Genomic DNA, 19,492 nt, shown 5'->3' on the forward strand with positions numbered 1-19,492 from the left:
GTTTTTTTTGTAACATATAAAAAAATATACTGTGTAATCCCTTTTTTCAAATACTTTAATTTAAAGTTCTCAATCTGAATATTTAACCTTCTACCCATAAAATTAAATAAACATCAAATTATATTTTATGTGATAATGTGTATAAAAAGTCTTAGAATAGACGATTAAAAACTATATCAGATGTTATGAATAAAAAAAATAAAAAACAGAAATTAATTACAAGGGCATTTTTGGGGCAATTTTGGTGGCATTTTTGCCCCGAGCCCCGCTTAAAGGAATATTCCGGGTTCAACACAAGTTCAGTTCAGTCGACAGCATTTGTGGCATAATATTAATTACCACAAAAATTAATTTCGACTCATTCCTCCTTTTCTTTAAATGTGTGTTCCAGTGAGACACTTACAATGGAAGTCAATGGGGGCAATTTTTGGAGGTTTAAAGTCAGAAATGTGACGCTTATAATCTTATAAAAGCACTTACATTAATTCTTCTGTTAAACTTGTGGATTATTTGAGCTGTAAAGTTGTATAAATTATCGTTTTTTACAGTCGTTTTAGTTTTTACGGTGTTACGTTGTCATGGCGACATTTACAAGGTTGTAAAATTGTCTCTATCTTTCCACAGATGTGGTTAGTAAGTGATTTTATGACAGTAAAATCATGTTAACACACATATTGTTTATGTCTTGTGTCTATACTTTTGAAACAGTGAGTATTCTTTTTATTTATGTATTTATTTTATTTTATTTTTATCCCCTTTTCTCCCCAATTTTGGAATGCTCAATTCCCACTACTTAGTAGGTCCTCGTGGTGGTGCGGTTACTCACCTCAATCCGGGTGGTGGAGGACGAGTCTCAGTTGCCTCCTCTTCTGAGACCGTCAATCCGTGCATCTTATCACGTGACTTGTTGTTCATGACACCGTGGAGACTCACAGCATGTGGAGGCTCATGCTACTCTCCACGATCCACACACAACTTACCACACGCCCCATTGAGAGTGAGAACCACTAATCATGACCACGAGGAGGTTACCCCATGTGACTCTACCCTCCCTAGCAACCGGGCCAATTTGGTTGCTTAGGAGACCTGGCTGGAGTCACTCAGCATGCCCTGGATTCAAACTCGTGACTCCAGGGATGATAGTCAGCGTCAATACTCGCTGAGATACCCAGACCAGTGAAACAGTGAGTATTTTAACGTTTACAGATTGACCCCATTGACTTCCATTGTAAGTGTCTCACTGGAACACACATTTAAAGAAAAGGAGGGACGAGTCAAAATTAATTTTTGTGGTACTCAACATTATGCCACAAATACTGTCGATTGAGTTTAACTTGTATTGACTGAACCAGGAATATTCCTTTTATTTCTGGTTTCAATCCTGAACTATTCTATGCTTTGTGTGAGGAACAGATTGTAAGTTGCATTTACTAAAACGATTTAAATTGGAGAGGATTTTCAGTAGACAGCAACTTCAATTTCAGTGTCCTTTTGTGTTCCATGAAAGAGAGGAAGTCATTTGGGTTTGGGTGAGTAAATCATGACTGAATTTTCATTTTTGGATGAACTAACATGTGTGTTGTGCCTTTACAGCGTTCTGTTAGGACTGAGTGAAATAATGGATGTGCTAATGTGGACATGAACCGTCAGTGGTGTTGTTTTATGCTTCATCTCAGCAGATCAGCTCAGATGACTTGATGATTGACATCTGTGTGGGATTATTTACTGCTGGTGTTCTTGTATTGCTTTTCAAATGTCCATTGCACTGAAGAGAGATTTTAATGACTCCAACAGTCAGCTTTCTCATCTTGCGGTTTTATTGTGCATTACTTTATTGTGTTCTTTCACTGAAGTCTGAAAAATGTTTTCATCAGGAAATTGAGTGTACACCGGATGAGCTGCTCAAACATCAGACCAACATCAGTGAGCTGAAGAGATCATTCCTGGAGGGCGGCGCGGATCGGACGGGCCTGACCGAGTGGGAGAAGCGTCTGTCCTCGTCTCCGCTACGATCACCACGTCTGGATGAGGCGCCAATGATTGAGCCGCTCGTGCCAGACGAGGTGAGATCCATCATTTCATACATTAACCGTAGATTTACCATTCACACATCTGATTAATATTGGCAGCGTTTTCAGCTGGTCTGTGGTTTTTAGTTGCATATTGTTCACCAAGTTGTTCAGAAACTGATTTGTAGAGCTGGTATTTTTCAGAAGCTGTTGAAATGATGGTTATTTGTTAATGTTCCTTGAAATGGATGTGATTAAACTTTGGCAGAAAGTCTCATTCATCCGCTCACAAACTCCAGAGAGTTTAAGCTGCTCGATGCACTTCAGAAGCCACTGATTATAACAATCTAGATTTTTAAGCACATTTTGGCTTGAGGGCAAATGTTATGTGACTTTAGCAAGCTGTGGCATTCAATGTCTTTTTTTTAGGAAAAAAAATATATGTATTAAAAATAGCTTTAAACAAAATTACAATTCTTGTAATAAATCTAGAAAAAAGTGTATTACGTGTTTTAGGCATATTTTGTCTTTTGTTCTATTTTTAATTAGTTTTTTAAGCATAAATTTCACTAAATGTATTATTGCATTTCCTGTTTTCCAGAAACCATTTTTTTGCTACACTAGTTAATATGAAATCACAATGAACAATACTTTTGTAGCCTTTATTCATCTTGGTTAATGTTATTTTCAACATATACTAATAATTATTTACGTTATAATTTAAATCTTTTGATCTGAAGGCGTATGCTTAAATGTAAATAAGTGCCCAACATAGATGGGAACTCCTTCAATACTGTTTAAAAAGCATCCCAGGGTGATACCTCAAGAAGTTGGTTGAGAAAATGTCAAGAGTACATGTCTGCAAAATCTAGACAAAGGGTGACTACTTTGAAGATGTTCAAATATAACACAGTTTTGATTTATTTTGGATTTTGTTTAGTCACAACATAATTCCCATAGTTCCATTTATGTTATTCCATAGTTTTAATGACTTTACTATTATTCTAAAATGTGAAGAAAATAAAAATTATAATAAAGAATGAGTGTTTAAAAACTTTTGACCGGTAGCGTATAAACAGAAAGTGAATGTTACATTTTATAGATATGAAGGATATCTTAAATTAATACATGAAATGGTAGATATGTAGATATGTTACATTCATTTTTTTATTTTCTATTTTTTTCACCCAATTTGGAATGCCCAATACCCAATGCGCTCTAAGTCCTCGTGGTGGCGTAGTGACTCGCCTCACTCCGGGTGGCGGAGGACGAATCTCAGTTGCCTCTGCATCTGAGACCATCAATCCGCGCATCTTATCACGTGGCTTGTTTAGCGTGTTACCATGGAGACGTAGCACATGAGGAGGCTTCACGCTATTCTCCACGGCATCCACGCACAACTCACCACACACCCCACTGAGAGCGAGAACCACATTATAGCGACCACGAGGAGGTTACCCCATGTGACTCTACCCTCCCTAGCAACCGGGCCAATTTGGCTGCTTAGGAGACCTGGCTGGAGTCACTCAGCATGCCCTGGATTCGAACTCATGACTCCAGGGGTGATAGTCAGCGTCTTTACCACTGAGCTACCCAGACCCCCGATATGTTACATTCATTATATATATATATCCTATATGAATAATGGATAACAAATTGTGTGATGCAACATATGACTTTATGCAAACATACACACACACACACACATTAAGACTGTAAACTGTGGAATAAGCATAATAGATTTGCATATCAGATAATCACTCATTCATATTTATTTATACTGTTCTATTTGTGATTAAACTGGTTAATGGAGAAATAACACATTAATGAGATATAAAGAAATATAAATGGAATATATAGTAGTCGGGGAAGAAACAACAATGAACTTACTTTAATCAAATGGACACAGACAGTAGCCGAACTCTGCAGCATCCATCCATTTACCCACTTATACGGTTTGCAGGGGGTAAATCAGCAGCATGCATCAATGCATTTTTACACCCCTTTCAGTTATGTATATAAATATTAGTTAATGCATTATCAACTAACATGAACAAGCAATGAATAATAGTATTTTTGACAAATTAACCAATATTCATAAATGCTGTAAAATATGTTGTTCATTGTTATTTCATGACTGCTAATGCATTTACTAATGTTAACGAATAGAACCTTATTGTAAAGTGTTACCATTTATTTTAATACATGTAAAAACCTGGGGGTCTGGGTATCTCAGCGAGTATTGATGCTGACTATCACACCTGGAGTTGCGAGTTTGAATCCAGGGCGTGTTGAGTGACTCCTGTCCGGTCTCCTAAGCAACCAAACTGGCCCGGTTGCTAGGGAGGGTAGAGTCACATGGGGTAACTTCCTCGTGGTCTCTATAATGTGGTTCATTATAGCGCATTCATCAACATGTTTGAGCTCATGAAGTTGATTGTTTTATTCTGTTCCTCATTCATATTAAACAGGAAACAGCAGTAGAGAAGACACAGGAAGTGGCCGCAGCAGGTTCGGTGGCAGCGGACAGTCTGAAGGACATCAGAGTTGATGTGGTAGGTGATTTCAATAATCTCGCCATCATAAAACTCATAATCACAGTGAATTGTGCTGTGTTAAATTTGTGCACCTTTTTGAGGCTTTAGACTCTTAAAACGGGAAGTTTGAAGAGGAATGAGAGAGATCAGACTGAAGAACACGACAACATCAGAGTTTATCAGTTCTACTGTTTTTATGTGACAAATTCATCAAGGATAAATATAAAATGTTCCCCAACAGTGTTAGATTGTGCTGGTGTGCTTGTGTCTGTCTCTTTCTCATGTCTGTTTTCTTCTTGGCTTTAGCATTGACTAACTTTGCTTTTATAGAGCAGTGGTTCTCAACCAGGGACCGGGGCCCACAATGGGACCTCAGCACACTTCTGACTTAATATGATTTAAAATGTAATAAAAGTTAATAAGCCAGAATATAATAATCTACATTGCTATAACACTAAAAAATGTGGAAAAATCTAGATGTACAACATGTAAACTGACATCATATTTCTAGTTGTTGAAGGGTGTTCAACAACTCCCTTGCCTTGAAGAACATACAGCTCTTGAAACCTCAAAATTAATCATGGTGAATTATTTTAATCATTTATTTAAAATATTTTATTGTTGTTATTTTAATGTAATATTGACACTGACTCATTTCTGCTAAAAATGTTTGAAAACATGCAGCTTTGCTGCTTTAGGTGGGTCTTTGAAAGTGGTCTTGTACAACGGGTTGCCTTGGAGTCAAAAAGGTCGAGAACCACTGTTACAGAGAACGCTAACATGGATGTTTGTTTGTTATATGTAGGAGTCTGATGGATGGGTCATTATAAACAAGGTTCCTCCTTTTGAACCAGAAACAGTGTCTCCTGTCGAGCCAGAAAAGCTTCCAGAAAAAATGGCTACTTTAGTACAGGAGAGGGTTCCTCCAATTGTGTCAGAAAAAGGTTCTTCTATTGTACCAGAGGAGCTTCCTCCGAAAGTACTAGAGAAAATTCCACCTAAAGTACCAGAAAAAGTTGCTACTATTGTTCATGAAAAGGTTTCTCCAGTTGAACCCGAAAAGGTTCCTCCCATCGTTCCAGAAAAAGGCTCTACTATTGTAGCAGATGTTCTTCCTAAGGTACCACTCAAAATTCCTCCTAAGGTACCAGAGAAGAAACACTCAGCCAGCTACAGATTTTTGGCAGCCACTAGCACTTCAGCCACCAGTGATGCGTTAGAAGACCAGAAGATCAAAGCTCAAGAAGAGATCTCGAGTAAGTCAGCTATTACGGCCGAGGAGGTGCGCGCCAAGGACTACACGTTCACAAGATCTTATGGCACTACCTCCAATAAGATTGTCACCAAAGGTGATGACCTGCCATCGCCCCAACCTGCAAAATTCTCTGACCAACTTGTTGCCGCCACCATTAAGGTCATTCCTGTCACAGTTGAGTATCCAATCAAAGGCATGAGCTCTGCAGAGAGCGTCAGTGCACCAGTAATCACTGTCAAGGAGGTCAGGACACCATCGCCCTCCGAGCCTGCGGTGGGCGTCTTGAGGACGGTCGTGGCCATCGGCTCCAGCGAGGAAATCGAGAAGGCCGATAGAGCAGAGTTGCATCTGCTAACTGACCGAAGCTCCCCAACAATGCGATCTCCACTTAGATCTCCTCTCAGATCTCAAATCAGATCCGCTGCAGATCTCGGGCTGAGCCCCAGCCCGGTGTCCTATCTCACCAAAACATCTCCTACAGCCCGAGTGGTAGGACATCGCCAATGCACGCTTTCCCTACCAAGGTTTTGCTTCCGTCTTGGCCTGGCTTTGACAAAAAAGACAAACACTTGCCTGCTGCTTCCAGAAAAGTCAGTGCTTTTGCAGATGTCACAAATGCTCTTGATTTGCACTTATACACCGCTTTTTGGTTTTCTGACACAAATACCTAGGACTGGAATTTGATGTCACACCTATTTTTCTGTTCATATCTGCTTTTTCAGTTCCTTCAGCTAAACCTGAGAGTGCAAAAATAAAACCTGATTTCCTTCCCAGATTTTTTATTTACCCATTCATTTTTAATGCAATTTCCTCAGCTTAAAGAATGCCACCCTGTTTTGCTTTTAGTCACAGATTGAATACGCTCTGGCTGCGGTGTTTGCTGTTGGATATGGAGTGAATGTGGGTTTTATTCATAAGAGGAGTCTGTCTCTAGTGAACTGATGTGTCTCTTTTATCTATTGCTCGTGTGATCTTCAAATCATAGATCATGACAGAAAAGGCTTCAGAAGATCTTAATTAGAAATATCTGTGAAATTCATTCATGTGATGTTCTCAATAGCTACAGACCTAATGGCATGACATTTCTCTTGTGCTTTGGTCACAGGTTGATCATCTGCAGACTGCACAATAACACAATACTATTCATTCATACTATCACCCACATCATTATTTTTCTTGCCTGCAGTGCTGAAAAGAAATGCAACATTTACTTTAGTTGTTTAGAGATTTATTAAGAGTCAAGCAGCAAATGTTTGTAGGCACCAATCTTTTGGTTTTCTGCTTGTTATTCTTCGTCATCTTCTGGTTGGGAGTCTTTATCCCATAGAACCGTATGGTAAAAAGTTTTGAAATTTGGCACATTGATTGGGAATGGTCTGAAAAAATTGTATGCCAATTTTGGGGTTAGTCCCTCAATCCCTCTAGCCCCACGAGAAGTTCAAATGTGTGCTTTAGAAACATAATTCCAATGGCGAGTTTGGTCAGTTTCTGCCCAACTAGATTTTCCATCATATAGAATCTTGTCTAAAACAAACCCAAGAGCTTTCATCAAATCATCCCCAAACTTTGGGTTTATTAGTTATTAAAAGCTTTTTGATCGCAGACAGTTCAAGTGTAATTCATTGAATTAAAAGGCGAGGATGCATACAGGAATTAAGGTCAGATCTTTACAACACTTTGATTTATTGACACAAAATATGTCACTACCACACACAACATCAATTTGATGACAGCGCCGCCTCCAGTGGTAAAAATTAATAAATTATGGCCAAAATTCATTAGAACATTAGAACAACTTCAGCTAAAAACATATTTCTTGACTCCATATTTCTTGGATGCTTAGAGAATATTAAGATTATATATATATATATTTTTTTTTACATTGCTATGATCAAACAAATCTGCTCAATCATAAAATTTGTGTACTTTGCCCCGTTATTGCTTATTCCAACCATATTTTCAGTCTCCTTCTCTTAATGCATTTAGATACTGTTGTGAATGGCATAAATACCTTTTAAATTATTTGCACAAAATGCATAAAGTGCACCTTCTTGCAGTTCATTTATTCTCTTATGAATAAGCCCTAAAAGAAAAACCCTTCACCCTGAAATACCCAGAATGCTCTGTCATAATCCTGTGTGCGTGATATTAACTCATAATCCTGTCTCATATGTGTGTTTGTGTTTTAACGCAGTGTATTTCTCTGTGTTGTTCAGCCTAAGCCCAGTTTTGATGAGATGTCTCCTGAGCTCACGGCTCTCTTACAGTCCACACACAGCTGGGCGTCGTCCTCTCCGCCCGCTCAGACTTTCACCTTCCATAAGGTGCAGCACTGAAGGACATTAGACGCACTATTAATGTTCAAAATCACCTTAATGTACAGAGAACAAAACAAGAAATGAGCCTCAGTATTTGATTGTGCACAGCTGCTCAGTACATTACAGCGATAGTCTGGTTTGTCCTCCACCTCAGGTGAATGTATCTATCAGAACACAATTAAATAGTATTGTCTTTTTATGAGGCCGTAAGCAACTCAATTCATCCATCTGTCCTTGTTCTGCTTTTGTCCCTGTCAGACGTCTTTTCATTTCAGATCTCTCATCTTCACTCTGGCTGTTAACAATGAAAGGTTAACAAGCACAAAGCATATGTAAAGACTCGGCTTGCACAAGGTCACAGGCAGATCCATCAGTTATATATAGTATTAGACTGTCTCAAGAGACCCTTTTGAAAGTTACTAGATTGAAAGTGGAGGCCAAAGGGTTTAATCCACGGACACAGACATCTGGTTAATGCAACACTTTATATGGCAAATGTAGGACAGGATATTGCACCTTCCAACTACAAGAGCCCATCATGTATCACCTGGTCTTTACAATCTTTACTCCAGAATGCACATGCACATTAGATGGACCAACCTGAAAAATGTGTGATTTGAGCTATACTGCAGAGGCTAAATGTATAACGCCATTGTTGTCACATTATATTGTTGATTTGAAATATTGCAACTTGAGCTTGGTTTCTCATTTTAAGTAAATAGAAAGTGCATTTGCTGGAATTAGCTGCCCGGGAGCATTACCATTGGTCATTGGGTTTACTGACTTGACTAACTATACGACATAAATGGATATAATACATTTTTGTCATTCATTCTTTGCTAAAGGCCACATGAAATGAATGAAATACACGTTATTGTCCCCGAAGGGAAATTTGTCTTGGACTCATGGTGCATACACATACACAATGACTTGACGTTTAAATCCAATCATAAATAAGACACAATAAATAATTGAACAAATCAAAATTCACCCTATTTACTTTCTTATTGTGAACGATTCATTGTTGCAGGTTATTCCAAAGAAAGCAAACAATGTAATGACTTGCTCCACCTGTCATATAGAAACACTTCACACCATCCAATCAATTCCACACGGAGAAAATCTAGTTCTGCACTCTGTCTCCTGTTTCACTCGTCCTGTTTTAAACATCATGTTAATATGTTATACTCTCTTTCATGTTGACTTTAAACAGGGTTAGGAGGGTTACTTTTAAAAAGATTGCACTACAGATTACAGTATACAGTACATGCTGTACAAACATATTCCGTTTGATTACTCATGATCAGGAATGTAATCTAAGTACTCTGGATTACTACTTCAACACATGCAAATAGTTTAAAAAAGTTAATAACAAGTGAGAAAATCTGCCAGTACAGTAAGACAAAACTTGTATTAAAAATACATTCTCTGAAAAAAAGCCTAAACATCTTACGCTTCTAAAAGAAGATAAAGTACATTTATTTTAATTAAGCTCTATTATGCTCCCAAAGGGAAAGTTCCTCATGACGTCATATCCACCTTTTCGCTCATTACAGTGTGAAAGCGCCCTCTGTGTGCTCGTATGAATGTAACGCATCATATGAAACTAGGCTTGGGATCGATGCCTTTTTGATTATTGATATATATGGCCATTTTTTCATCACTGGATGATATATTGTGTATGTATCTTTCATATAGCCTACACAATGTATTTTCAGTTACAAGTATGTCTTTTTGTGGTTTGACAGCTTGAATGACACCTATTCATACAAAGAAATTGCATAATAAACGGAGCCATTTCTAATCATTAAGTCTGCGCAGTTCCACCAATTTCATACACTAACCTGCAAACTCATCAACGTCACTTTGTTCATTCTTGAAGACGTACAAAAACCTTCGTAACTTTGTGTATGATGACTAGATCCACAGCTTAGTTTGGACTGCCACCTGCCACATCGATGCTTCCTGTGTGACAGTGATACCTTTGCCTTGTCCTTTTGTCCCTGTATTTTTTTAATGTAACTGTTTACTGATTACCAACTATTTAAATTGTAACTGTAGTGGATTACAGTATTTTTAAAACGTAATCCTGTTACATGCGTTCCGTTACTCCCCAATCCTGACTGTAAATGGTAATAAATATCCATGTGTTTAATCATATACTCGTGATTTTTTTGGCAGACATCAGAAAGTCAAGAGAAGCATCCAGGAAAAGGCCAATCAGAAGAGGAGGAAGAGCAGCGTGCAGACAAACCGCTGGAGCATCCACAGGTAGAGCTACCCGAATCTCCAGAGGTCCCCTTGCAGCCCGATGTGTATTATCAAGCTCATGTTGTTTGTGAAGAGCCGTTGAGTTCTGTTCGAGTCCTCGATGAGTCTGAATCAGAGTCTGATGATGACACCGGCGACTCCAGCAGCGTAAACTCCGCTAACTTCGACGGGCCCCTCTCGCCCTCGAGCGCGACCCCCGTAGGAGCCGTTTCACCCAGTGACAGCGAGTCTGGAGGCGAGAGTTTCTCTCTGTCCACTGACGATGATGACGATCAGGGATCAGGTGACCAGTCGCCCAATGCCCCGTCCTCTCCCCTCAGGGCGGTGGAGCAGAGGGGTGTGGCCGAGGGTCACAGCGGGGAGGTAGAACTCACACCCAGTTTAGAGGTGACCCCATGACCCCAAACATTAGATTCCCAGACGTTCACCCTAAACCTAAGATCCTCAAAACATCCGCTCCTCTCCTTTCCTCGTGTACCTCCGGTTTGCTAATCATCAGTGCTGCGGCACTCGCTGTAGTATTTCCTGTGTGTGCATCAGCCTGCAGGGAGATTCAGAGAGCGAACAAAGAGTGTTTTTATAAGAGAGATTCAGTATTCACGACACGTCCAAGAGCAACTATATATCACCTGAACTGCTGGTCACGGCTGTCGTATGTGTGTGTGTGCTGTAACCTGCATGCTGATGAATACACTGTGTTCTCCCTTAACTCTTGTGAATGTCTTTACGCACTGCATTTTCCTCATAATGTTTTTTTTTCCGTGTGTTGTTTTCCAGTCATATATTTTCAGAAGCAAAATTGCTGGAGATATTAATTCTTGTTTCTTACCATATTAGCACATACGTTTCCCCATGCTGTAAATCACAAAACTAAATTTTGTGAGGTTTATGCTTAAAAAAATATATATTAATTTATTTTAAAGGAATATTCCGGGTTCAATACAAGTTAAGCTCAATTGACAGCATTTGTGGCATAATATCCAAAAATCTGTGTTCCAGAGATACACTTACAATAGAAGATTTGTGCTTTTTTAAAGTAAAGGAGGGACGAGTCTAAATAAATTTTTGTGGTAATCAACATTATGCACAAATGCTGTCGATTGAGCAGAACTTGTATTGAACCTGGAATATTCCTTTAAGATATAAGGTTCTATTTTTGTCATTGTGCAAAGTGCAGCACTACATGCTACGACCGTGCATAGCATCTTATCTAATTTTCGTGAGAGTGCTAATTCTAAGTGCAATTTTCATGCCAGCGCAAATGGCCATGAGTGGGAGTGTTTGCACTATCTGTGAGTGTATTGTATGTTGTTATGGCCAGCCACAGCTGGGAGTAACATAAAATGGACCACAACACAATTATAGGCTCAAAAGGGGTATTTTAATTAGTAACACCTTGGTGGAAAAGACAGATATACATAATCGCAAGCCAAAAACTCCACAGCAGTTGCCAATTGAAGACCCTCTCCACACTGAGCAGGTTCAGCTGGGGTGGATTTATAAGGGAGCTCATCACCCCTTAATGAGGTTGCCCAGGTGTACTCCATCTATAGGTGATTAAACAAAAAAGAGAGGGAAAATAGAACAAAAGACTGCCAGCAAGCCAGCAAAACACTCTCAACTTGCAGAGACTGCCACCAGGTGGACTAGAGGGACATAACACCCCCACCCCAAAATGGTGACTTTAGTCTCCTAAATGAAACAAACTGTAAAACATCTTTACCTCACTGTAATAGAGCCAAGCATCTGTAACAAATGTCAGTGAATACAATTTTAACATTTTTATAATATTTAGACTTACAGACTGTACAGCAGTGGTAGCTCAGTGGTTAAGGCTCTGGGTTACTGATCAGAAGGTCAGGGGTTCAAGCCCCAGCACTGCCAAGATGCCACTGTTGGGCCCTTGAGCAAGGCCCTTGACCCTATCTGCTCCAGGGGTGCTGTATCATGGCTGACCCTGCACTCTGACCCCAGCCTAGCTGGGATATGTGAAAAAAAAGAATTTCACTGTATATGTGCAAATGTATAATGTGTGATAAATAAATAAAATTATGATTAAATTATATACTTACGATTACTGGTGCACTTTACAGACTGGGATGTTTAAGCTTTCACCCTAGAAAGTGCTTCAGCAATGAGTTAGTCCTTCCCTCTAATGTGTTTAATCTCTAGATCGTAAGCTTGCAAAATTAAACTCCAACGCATTAGACGCTGGTAAGCATTATGCATCCAATTAAGAAATCTGAGCGGGTCATGATCACTATAAACAAGAATTTGGAAGGCAGAAGACCCTAAATACAGGTGCATCTCAATAAATTAGAATGTCGTGGAAAAGTTCATTTATTTCAGTAATTCAACTCAAATTGTGAAACTCGTGTATTAAATAAATTCAATGCACACAGACTGAAGTAGTTTAAGTCTTTGGTTCTTTTAATTGTGATGATTTTGGCTCACATTTAACAAAAACCCACCAATGCACTATCTCAAAAAATTAGAATATGGTGACATGCCAATCAGCTAATCCACTCAAAACACCTGCAAAGGTTTCCTGAGCCTTCAAAATGGTCTCTCAGTTTGGTTCACTAGGCTACACAATCATGGGGAAGACTGCTGATCTGACAGTTGTCCAGAAGACAATCATTGACACCCTTCACAAGGAGGGTAAGCCACAAACATCCATTGCCAAAGAAGCTGGCTGTTCACAGAGTGCTGTATCCAAGCATGTTAACAGAAAGTTGAGTGGAAGGAAAAAGTGTGGAAGAAAAAGATGCACAACCAACCGAGAGAACCGCAGCCTTATGATTGTCAAGCAAAATCGATTCAAGAATTTGGGTGAACTTCACAAGGAATGGACTGAGGCTGGGGTCAAGGCATCAAGAGCCACCACACACAGACGTGTCAAGGAATTTGGCTACAGCTGTCGTATTCCTCTTGTTAAGCCACTCCTGAACCACAGACAACGTCAGAGGCGTCTTACCTGGGCTAAGGAGAAGAAGAACTGGACTGTTGCCCAGTGGTCCAAAGTCCTCTTTTCAGATGAGAGCAAGTTTTGTATTTCATTTGGAAACCAAGGTCCTAGAGTCTGGAGGAAGGGTGGAGAAGCTCATAGCCCAAGTTGCTTGAAGTCCAGTGTTAAGTTTCCACAGTCTGTGATGATTTGGGGTGCAATGTCATCTGCTGGTGTTGGTCCATTGCGAAAACCAAAGTCACTGCACCCGTTTACCAAGAAATTTTGGAGCACTTCATGCTTCCTTCTGCTGACCAGCTTTTTAAAGATGCTGATTTCATTTTCCAGAAGGATTTGGCACCTGCCCACACTGCCAAAAGCACCAAAAGTTGGTTAAATGACCATGGTGTTGGTGTGCTTGACTGGCCAGCAAACTCACCAGACCTGAACCCCATAGAGAATCTATGGGGCATTGTCAAGAGGAAAATGAGAAACAAGAGACCAAAAAATGCAGATGAGCTGAAGGCCACTGTCAAAGAAACCTGGGCTTCCATACCACCTCAGCAGTGCCACAAACTGATCACCTCCATGCCACGCCGAATTGAGGCAGTAATTAAAGCAAAAGGAGCCCCTACCAAGTATTGAGTACATATACAGTAAATGAACATACTTTCCAGAAGGCCAACAATTCACTAAAAATGTTTTTTTTATTGGTCTTATGATGTATTCTAATTTTTTGAGATAGTGAATTGGTGGGTTTTTGTTAAATGTGAGCCAAAATCATCACAATTAAAAGAACCAAAGACTTAAACTACTTCAGTCTGTGTGCATTGAATTTATTTAATACACGAGTTTCACAATGTGAGTTGAATTACTGAAATAAATGAACTTTTCCACGACATTCTAATTTATTGAGATGCACCTGTATACTTCAAATGCTGAAGAGCGAGGACTAAAGCCAACGCTTCTTTCTCAAGGGTAGAATATCTCCGCTGTTGCTGGTTAAACTTCTTGGAGAAGTAACAGGTGGGATGTTATACATTTTCAGCATCCCACTGAAGGACTACGCCGCCAGACCCGACATTACTTGTGTCGATTGTGAGACGGAAAGTTTTGGCGAAAACTCTGGTGCAGTTAATACGGGAGCAGAGGCCAGTAAGCCTTTGACACGTTCAAAAGCATGTTGGCAAGACTCTGACCACAAAAATTTCATTTTTGGGCTCAGGAGGTCTGTCAACGGAGATACCACAGAAGGGAAGTTACTACAAAAACGTTGGTAGTAACCTACTATGTCCAAAAAGGCATGCAACTCACAACGGCCAAATTTATGGTGAGTTTAGCGTTGGACAACCTGTGGAAGAGTTCATGAATTTGTGCCAAATGCTCAGCCCAGGAGGATCTATAGTGTATACTACCACGTCTTTGAGATATGCCTCGCACCCAGTCAACCTTGAAAGCACGATGTTAATGAGACACTGAAAAGTAGCGGGTGCATTTCGCATCCCGAAGGCTATAACCTTATAATTAAAGAATGCATCAGGAGTAACGAAGGCTGATATTTCTTTGGCATGGCTCATGAGTGGAACCTGCCAATATCCCCTCAGCAAGTCAAACTTCCAGATCCCACCCGGTCAACGCAATCATCAATCTGTGGTAGTGGAAAACAATCAGGTCGAGTGACAGCATTCACACGGTGGTAGTCGGTAAAAAAAACGATATGTACCGACAGGCTTATTATCTAAAATGCACAGCAAACTCCACGCATTTGAACTAGGCTCAGCAATGTTGTTGGCAAGCATATAATCCACCTCTTCTTGCAAAAGAGCACACTTTGCAGGGTTAACCCGATAAGGATGCTGTTTTATTGGGGTAGTTGACGTTACATCAATGTTGTCAATGTCAATGCCAATGTCAAGACAGAGGTTTGGCTAGGCACGTCTCTAAAGAGCTGAGGAAATTGTTTAATTAAGGCTACTACATAAGCTTTTTCAGTGTCGGAAAGATGAGGGAGGAGCTCAGAAAGCACATCCAACATCTCAGAGGTCTTTAAACGACCTTCAATAACACAACGAGGCAAGAGAGGATCAGCTTTAACACAGGGTTGCCGCTCATAGTAGGATTTTAACATATTTACATGGCATATACGGATTTGTTGTCATCAGTCTGGAGTTGCAATCACTTAATCATTCACGAGCTCGGTACAAACAAGTATGGAAATGACTAACGAAACTCAAAACACTTTGTGGAGTGGTTCAGTCAGCTAATGGTCTTTCATAACAGCCAAAGGCCCACACGCAGAATGACCAAAGACCAGCTCAGTTGGGCTGAATCCCAACGACTTCTCTAGTGGTGAAGAGTAACCAAGGAACAGCATCTACCCAGTCCTTACCAACCTCCAGACAGTAGGCACGTAACATTGATTTGAGTGTCTGGTGAAATCACTTCAGTGCCCCTTGACTTTCAGGATGATAAGCACGTGGGCAAACACTTTTGAATTAAAATTGGAGCCCTGATCACTTTGAAGCACCTTAGAAAGTCCAAACAAAGAAAAGAATTTGAGCAAGGCTTTCGTTACTGCTTTTGCAATAATCTTCCACAGAGGAATGGCCTCTGGGAAGCAGGTAGCTACACACATTAATGTTAGACGATATTGGTAGCCAGATTTGGAGCGTGGAAGTGGACCAATGCAATCTATTATTATACGCTCATACGGTTCGCCAGTGACCGGTACTGGACTCAACCTGCTCACTGATTGCTCACTGATGTAAATAGCAATAGGATCAGGTGAGAAATTCTTAAACTCCTCTAGGAGAACTAACTCTCGTAGTTTTTCTCTAGTATCTACCTTTTGAGACATACACCATTAATCAAAGAGATTCTCTTTTTCTCTGGCAAACTCTACTTATGTCTGTCGCTCAGTCTTATGGAACCGACGGAAGCGCTGCCTATAGGCTTCATGCACAAGTTTGTATGCTCTTAGGATAGATGCTTTTACTACTTTGTAGTCAAAACTCTGTTGTAATGACAGAAGAGTCTTGCTGAGCCTTGCCAGTGTCAACACACTGTAGTTGCAGTGTCCACGCATGTTGGGTCCATTTTAAAGTGGTAGCGACACATTAAAAATGCAGAAAATATTTGTCCACATCTTTCTCAGAGAATGTGTCTACTTACATCAAACAAGTCCCCACCCACTTTTTCTGAAGGATCGCTGCATTCAAACCTTTTAAACAGCAGTTCCTGATCTTTAGCTCTTAGTTGTAACCGTTCCCTTTTGAACTCAAGCACCTTTTCTCTTAAAGAGAGCTCTTTTTTTTTCTTCCTCCCCCAATTCTCTCTCTTAGAGCCCAATTCCCAGTGTGCTTTAAGTCCTCATGGTGGCGTAGTGACTCAAAAACACAAGTCCCACACGACAAATCCCAGACGAACCCCTAATTATGTTACGGCCAGCCAAAGCTAGGAGTAACATAAAATGGACCATAACACAAAAATAGGCTCAAAAGGGGTATTTTAATTATTGTATTTTAAAATATGGCGAAAATACCAAAACTTCATGGCCATGCCCAATGCCTTTGTGCTTATGACTTACCGCTTATCGCTAGCACTCTTAAAATAGGGCCCCTATTCTCTGAAAACTTAAGCAGTTTTGCTTCTCACATACAGTAAATGTATTTTAATTTAAAGATATTTTTACTGGAAAATAAATAAAAAAAACTGATTAGGATTGTTTTTTATACAGTGCACATCAATGCAATAAGATAAAAATATTCCATTCAAGATTTGAACATCAAGATCTGTTTTTAAATAGGAACACAGTGAAATCTGTACTACATTACATTGAGATATTTTACACTGGTATTTTATTAAAACTAGTCAAACTCGGGGGCCTGGGTAGCTCAGCAGGTAAAGACGCTGACCACCACACCTGGAGTCGTGCGTTTGAATCCAGGGTGTGCTGAGTGACTCCAGTCAGGTCTCCTAAGCAACCAAATTGGGCTGGTTGCTAGGGAGGGTTGAGTCACATGGGGTAACCTCCTCGTGGTCGTGATTAGTGGTTCTCGCTCTCAATGGGGCGTGTGGTGAGTTGTGTGTGGATGCCGCGGAGAATAGCGTGAAGCCTCCACACGCGCTACGTCTCCATGGTAACGTGCTCAACAAGCCACGTGATAAGATGCGTGGATTGACGGTCTCAGACGCGGAGGCAACTGAGATTCGTCCTCCGCCACCCATATTGAGGCGAGTCACTACGCCACCACGAGGACTTAGAGCGCATTGGGAATTCCAAATTGGGGAGAAAAAATAAATAAATAAATAAACTAGTCAAACTAAAAGCAAAAAGAGCCAATTATATTTACTAGTCACAAATTTGTGGTATTTACAGCACATTGATTCAGTCCCGTCCACCTCATGAGGGAAAATAGATCCCAGTTATCTACTCATTTCTATGGAGGAAATTAAAATTATTCAAGAAATGACAGATTTGGCTGTTTTTAGAAAGAAAAATGTTTTAAAATGTTTTTTTTTTGTTTTTTTTTTTTGCACTTTAAGCAAGAAAATCCAGAATTGTAGTTCAATAAATAAAAGAAGCTAATAAAGACTGCAGTGATGAACCTAACGTCTGAAACTTTACATTATTACATTTTATTATAGTTTATTTTTAAGCACAAAAACAAAAAAGGCATATTTTTCTTTCTAAAATAGCCAAATGAACTGGTAATGTGTAATACAGTATGTTTTCCTCGTAGAAATGAATGGAGAACACCTTGTTCCTCTGTTGTTCCTTGTGTATCTCTGAATCTCTGGATTCTTCATTTAAGTAATTATCTCTGCAGTGAAAGAATTCATGTTCTAATGCTGTTTCTGACTGGAGTTTATATGTGTGAATATAATACACATGTAAGTCTGAGTAAGAGTGTTTCTTCTCGTGTCGTTCCGCAGTCAGGAGTTTTGAGTTTCTCCAGAACTCTGTCAGGAGACACAGACACACAGGAGATGCCTGTGATCCACACTGAGATGAAGACCATCACATACGAGTCTCAGCAGGTCTGCACAATCACGATGAATCTCTTCCACTATATAGAGCACAATCTCACTTTTCCTCTTGGCACGATTAATAGGCGTAATGTAAACTGAATATTACTCTAAACTGGCATGATGTAAATGATGTATTTGTAACTGATTTACATCATGAATGTGATATGATAGCTGCAGTACAGAAGCGTCTGCTAAGAACAGAACAGTAAATATCAATGAGACGGTGTTGTTGAAATGTGACAGGGTGAAACGGATGGAGACACTGAACCTGGAATTCTGATGAGCGCTCAGACGATTACATCAGAAACCAGCTGCACCACCACCACCACACACATCACAAAGGTACAACACTAATGCCCATATGAGCCTGATGTATTACCAGCGGACCTGATCTAACAGACCTCTCTGCTGCTGTTTGTTTGACAGATGGTGAAGGGTGGCGTCTCAGAGACCAGAATTGAGAAGAGAATCGTGATCTCAGGAGATGCAGATATTGACCATGATGAGGTGAGAACTGACATCATAAGACGCTTTTAATACACGAGCAATAACGGTGAGCTTTAAAGGGATGGTTCACCCCAAAATGAAAATTCTGTCATTATTTACTCACCCCAGTGTTGTTCAAAACCCATATATTTTTTTTCAGTGGAACACAATTGAAGAGATGTAGCGGAATATCCAAGCTGTTTTTTTCTCTCTCCTTACAATAGTGAATCCATGGTTCATTTGTGGTACAAGTATGGTTTTAAACCATGGTTTCGACCCTTACAAAAATTTGTAAACTTGCAGCAACTATATTTTTTGTGGTAAGAAAAATGGTACATCAACCATAGTGTTACTATAGTATAACTAAACATGTTATTTATTTATTTTATTTTTATTACCGTAGTTTTAGTTTTTCCTGTATTATTGCTACAGTTTTACCATTGAATATCAGGATTAAAATAAGGTTATTGTAGTAAATCCATGGTAAATTTTGTAAGGGATGAATAAAGGTATAGAGCGCAACAGTGCCCCGCCCACTTATTCAGCGTCTGGGTTCCGGAAGTATTTTTCCCATTCATTTCTTCCATAGACTTTAAAAAAAAAACTCCATTAAAGAGTTGAATGAATCATGTAACATG

At 39.7% G+C, this 19,492-nt stretch overlaps 1 protein-coding gene across 2 annotated transcripts in view; it reads left to right on the top strand.

The window, feature by feature from the left end:
- The window catches only part of LOC127434616 (band 4.1-like protein 3), an 85,357-nt gene that overhangs the window by 58,525 nt on the left and 7,340 nt on the right, over nt 1–19,492 (top strand). The window contains exons 20-27 of one of the 2 annotated variants that reach the window (XM_051687467.1): nt 1,875–2,063; nt 4,481–4,564; nt 5,352–6,290; nt 8,018–8,125; nt 10,301–10,777; nt 18,273–18,377; nt 18,612–18,710; nt 18,795–18,875. In XM_051687467.1, the coding sequence (XP_051543427.1) occupies nt 1,875–2,063; nt 4,481–4,564; nt 5,352–6,290; nt 8,018–8,125; nt 10,301–10,777; nt 18,273–18,377; nt 18,612–18,710; nt 18,795–18,875 (2,082 nt within the window). The remainder of the gene's footprint in view (nt 1–1,874; nt 2,064–4,480; nt 4,565–5,351; nt 6,291–8,017; nt 8,126–10,300; nt 10,778–18,272; nt 18,378–18,611; nt 18,711–18,794; nt 18,876–19,492) is intronic. The other variant, XM_051687468.1, reaches the window with a different exon arrangement.

This window comes from Myxocyprinus asiaticus, chromosome 44, assembly GCF_019703515.2.
Source record: "Myxocyprinus asiaticus isolate MX2 ecotype Aquarium Trade chromosome 44, UBuf_Myxa_2, whole genome shotgun sequence".
Classification (NCBI taxonomy): Eukaryota; Metazoa; Chordata; class Actinopteri; order Cypriniformes; family Catostomidae; genus Myxocyprinus; species Myxocyprinus asiaticus.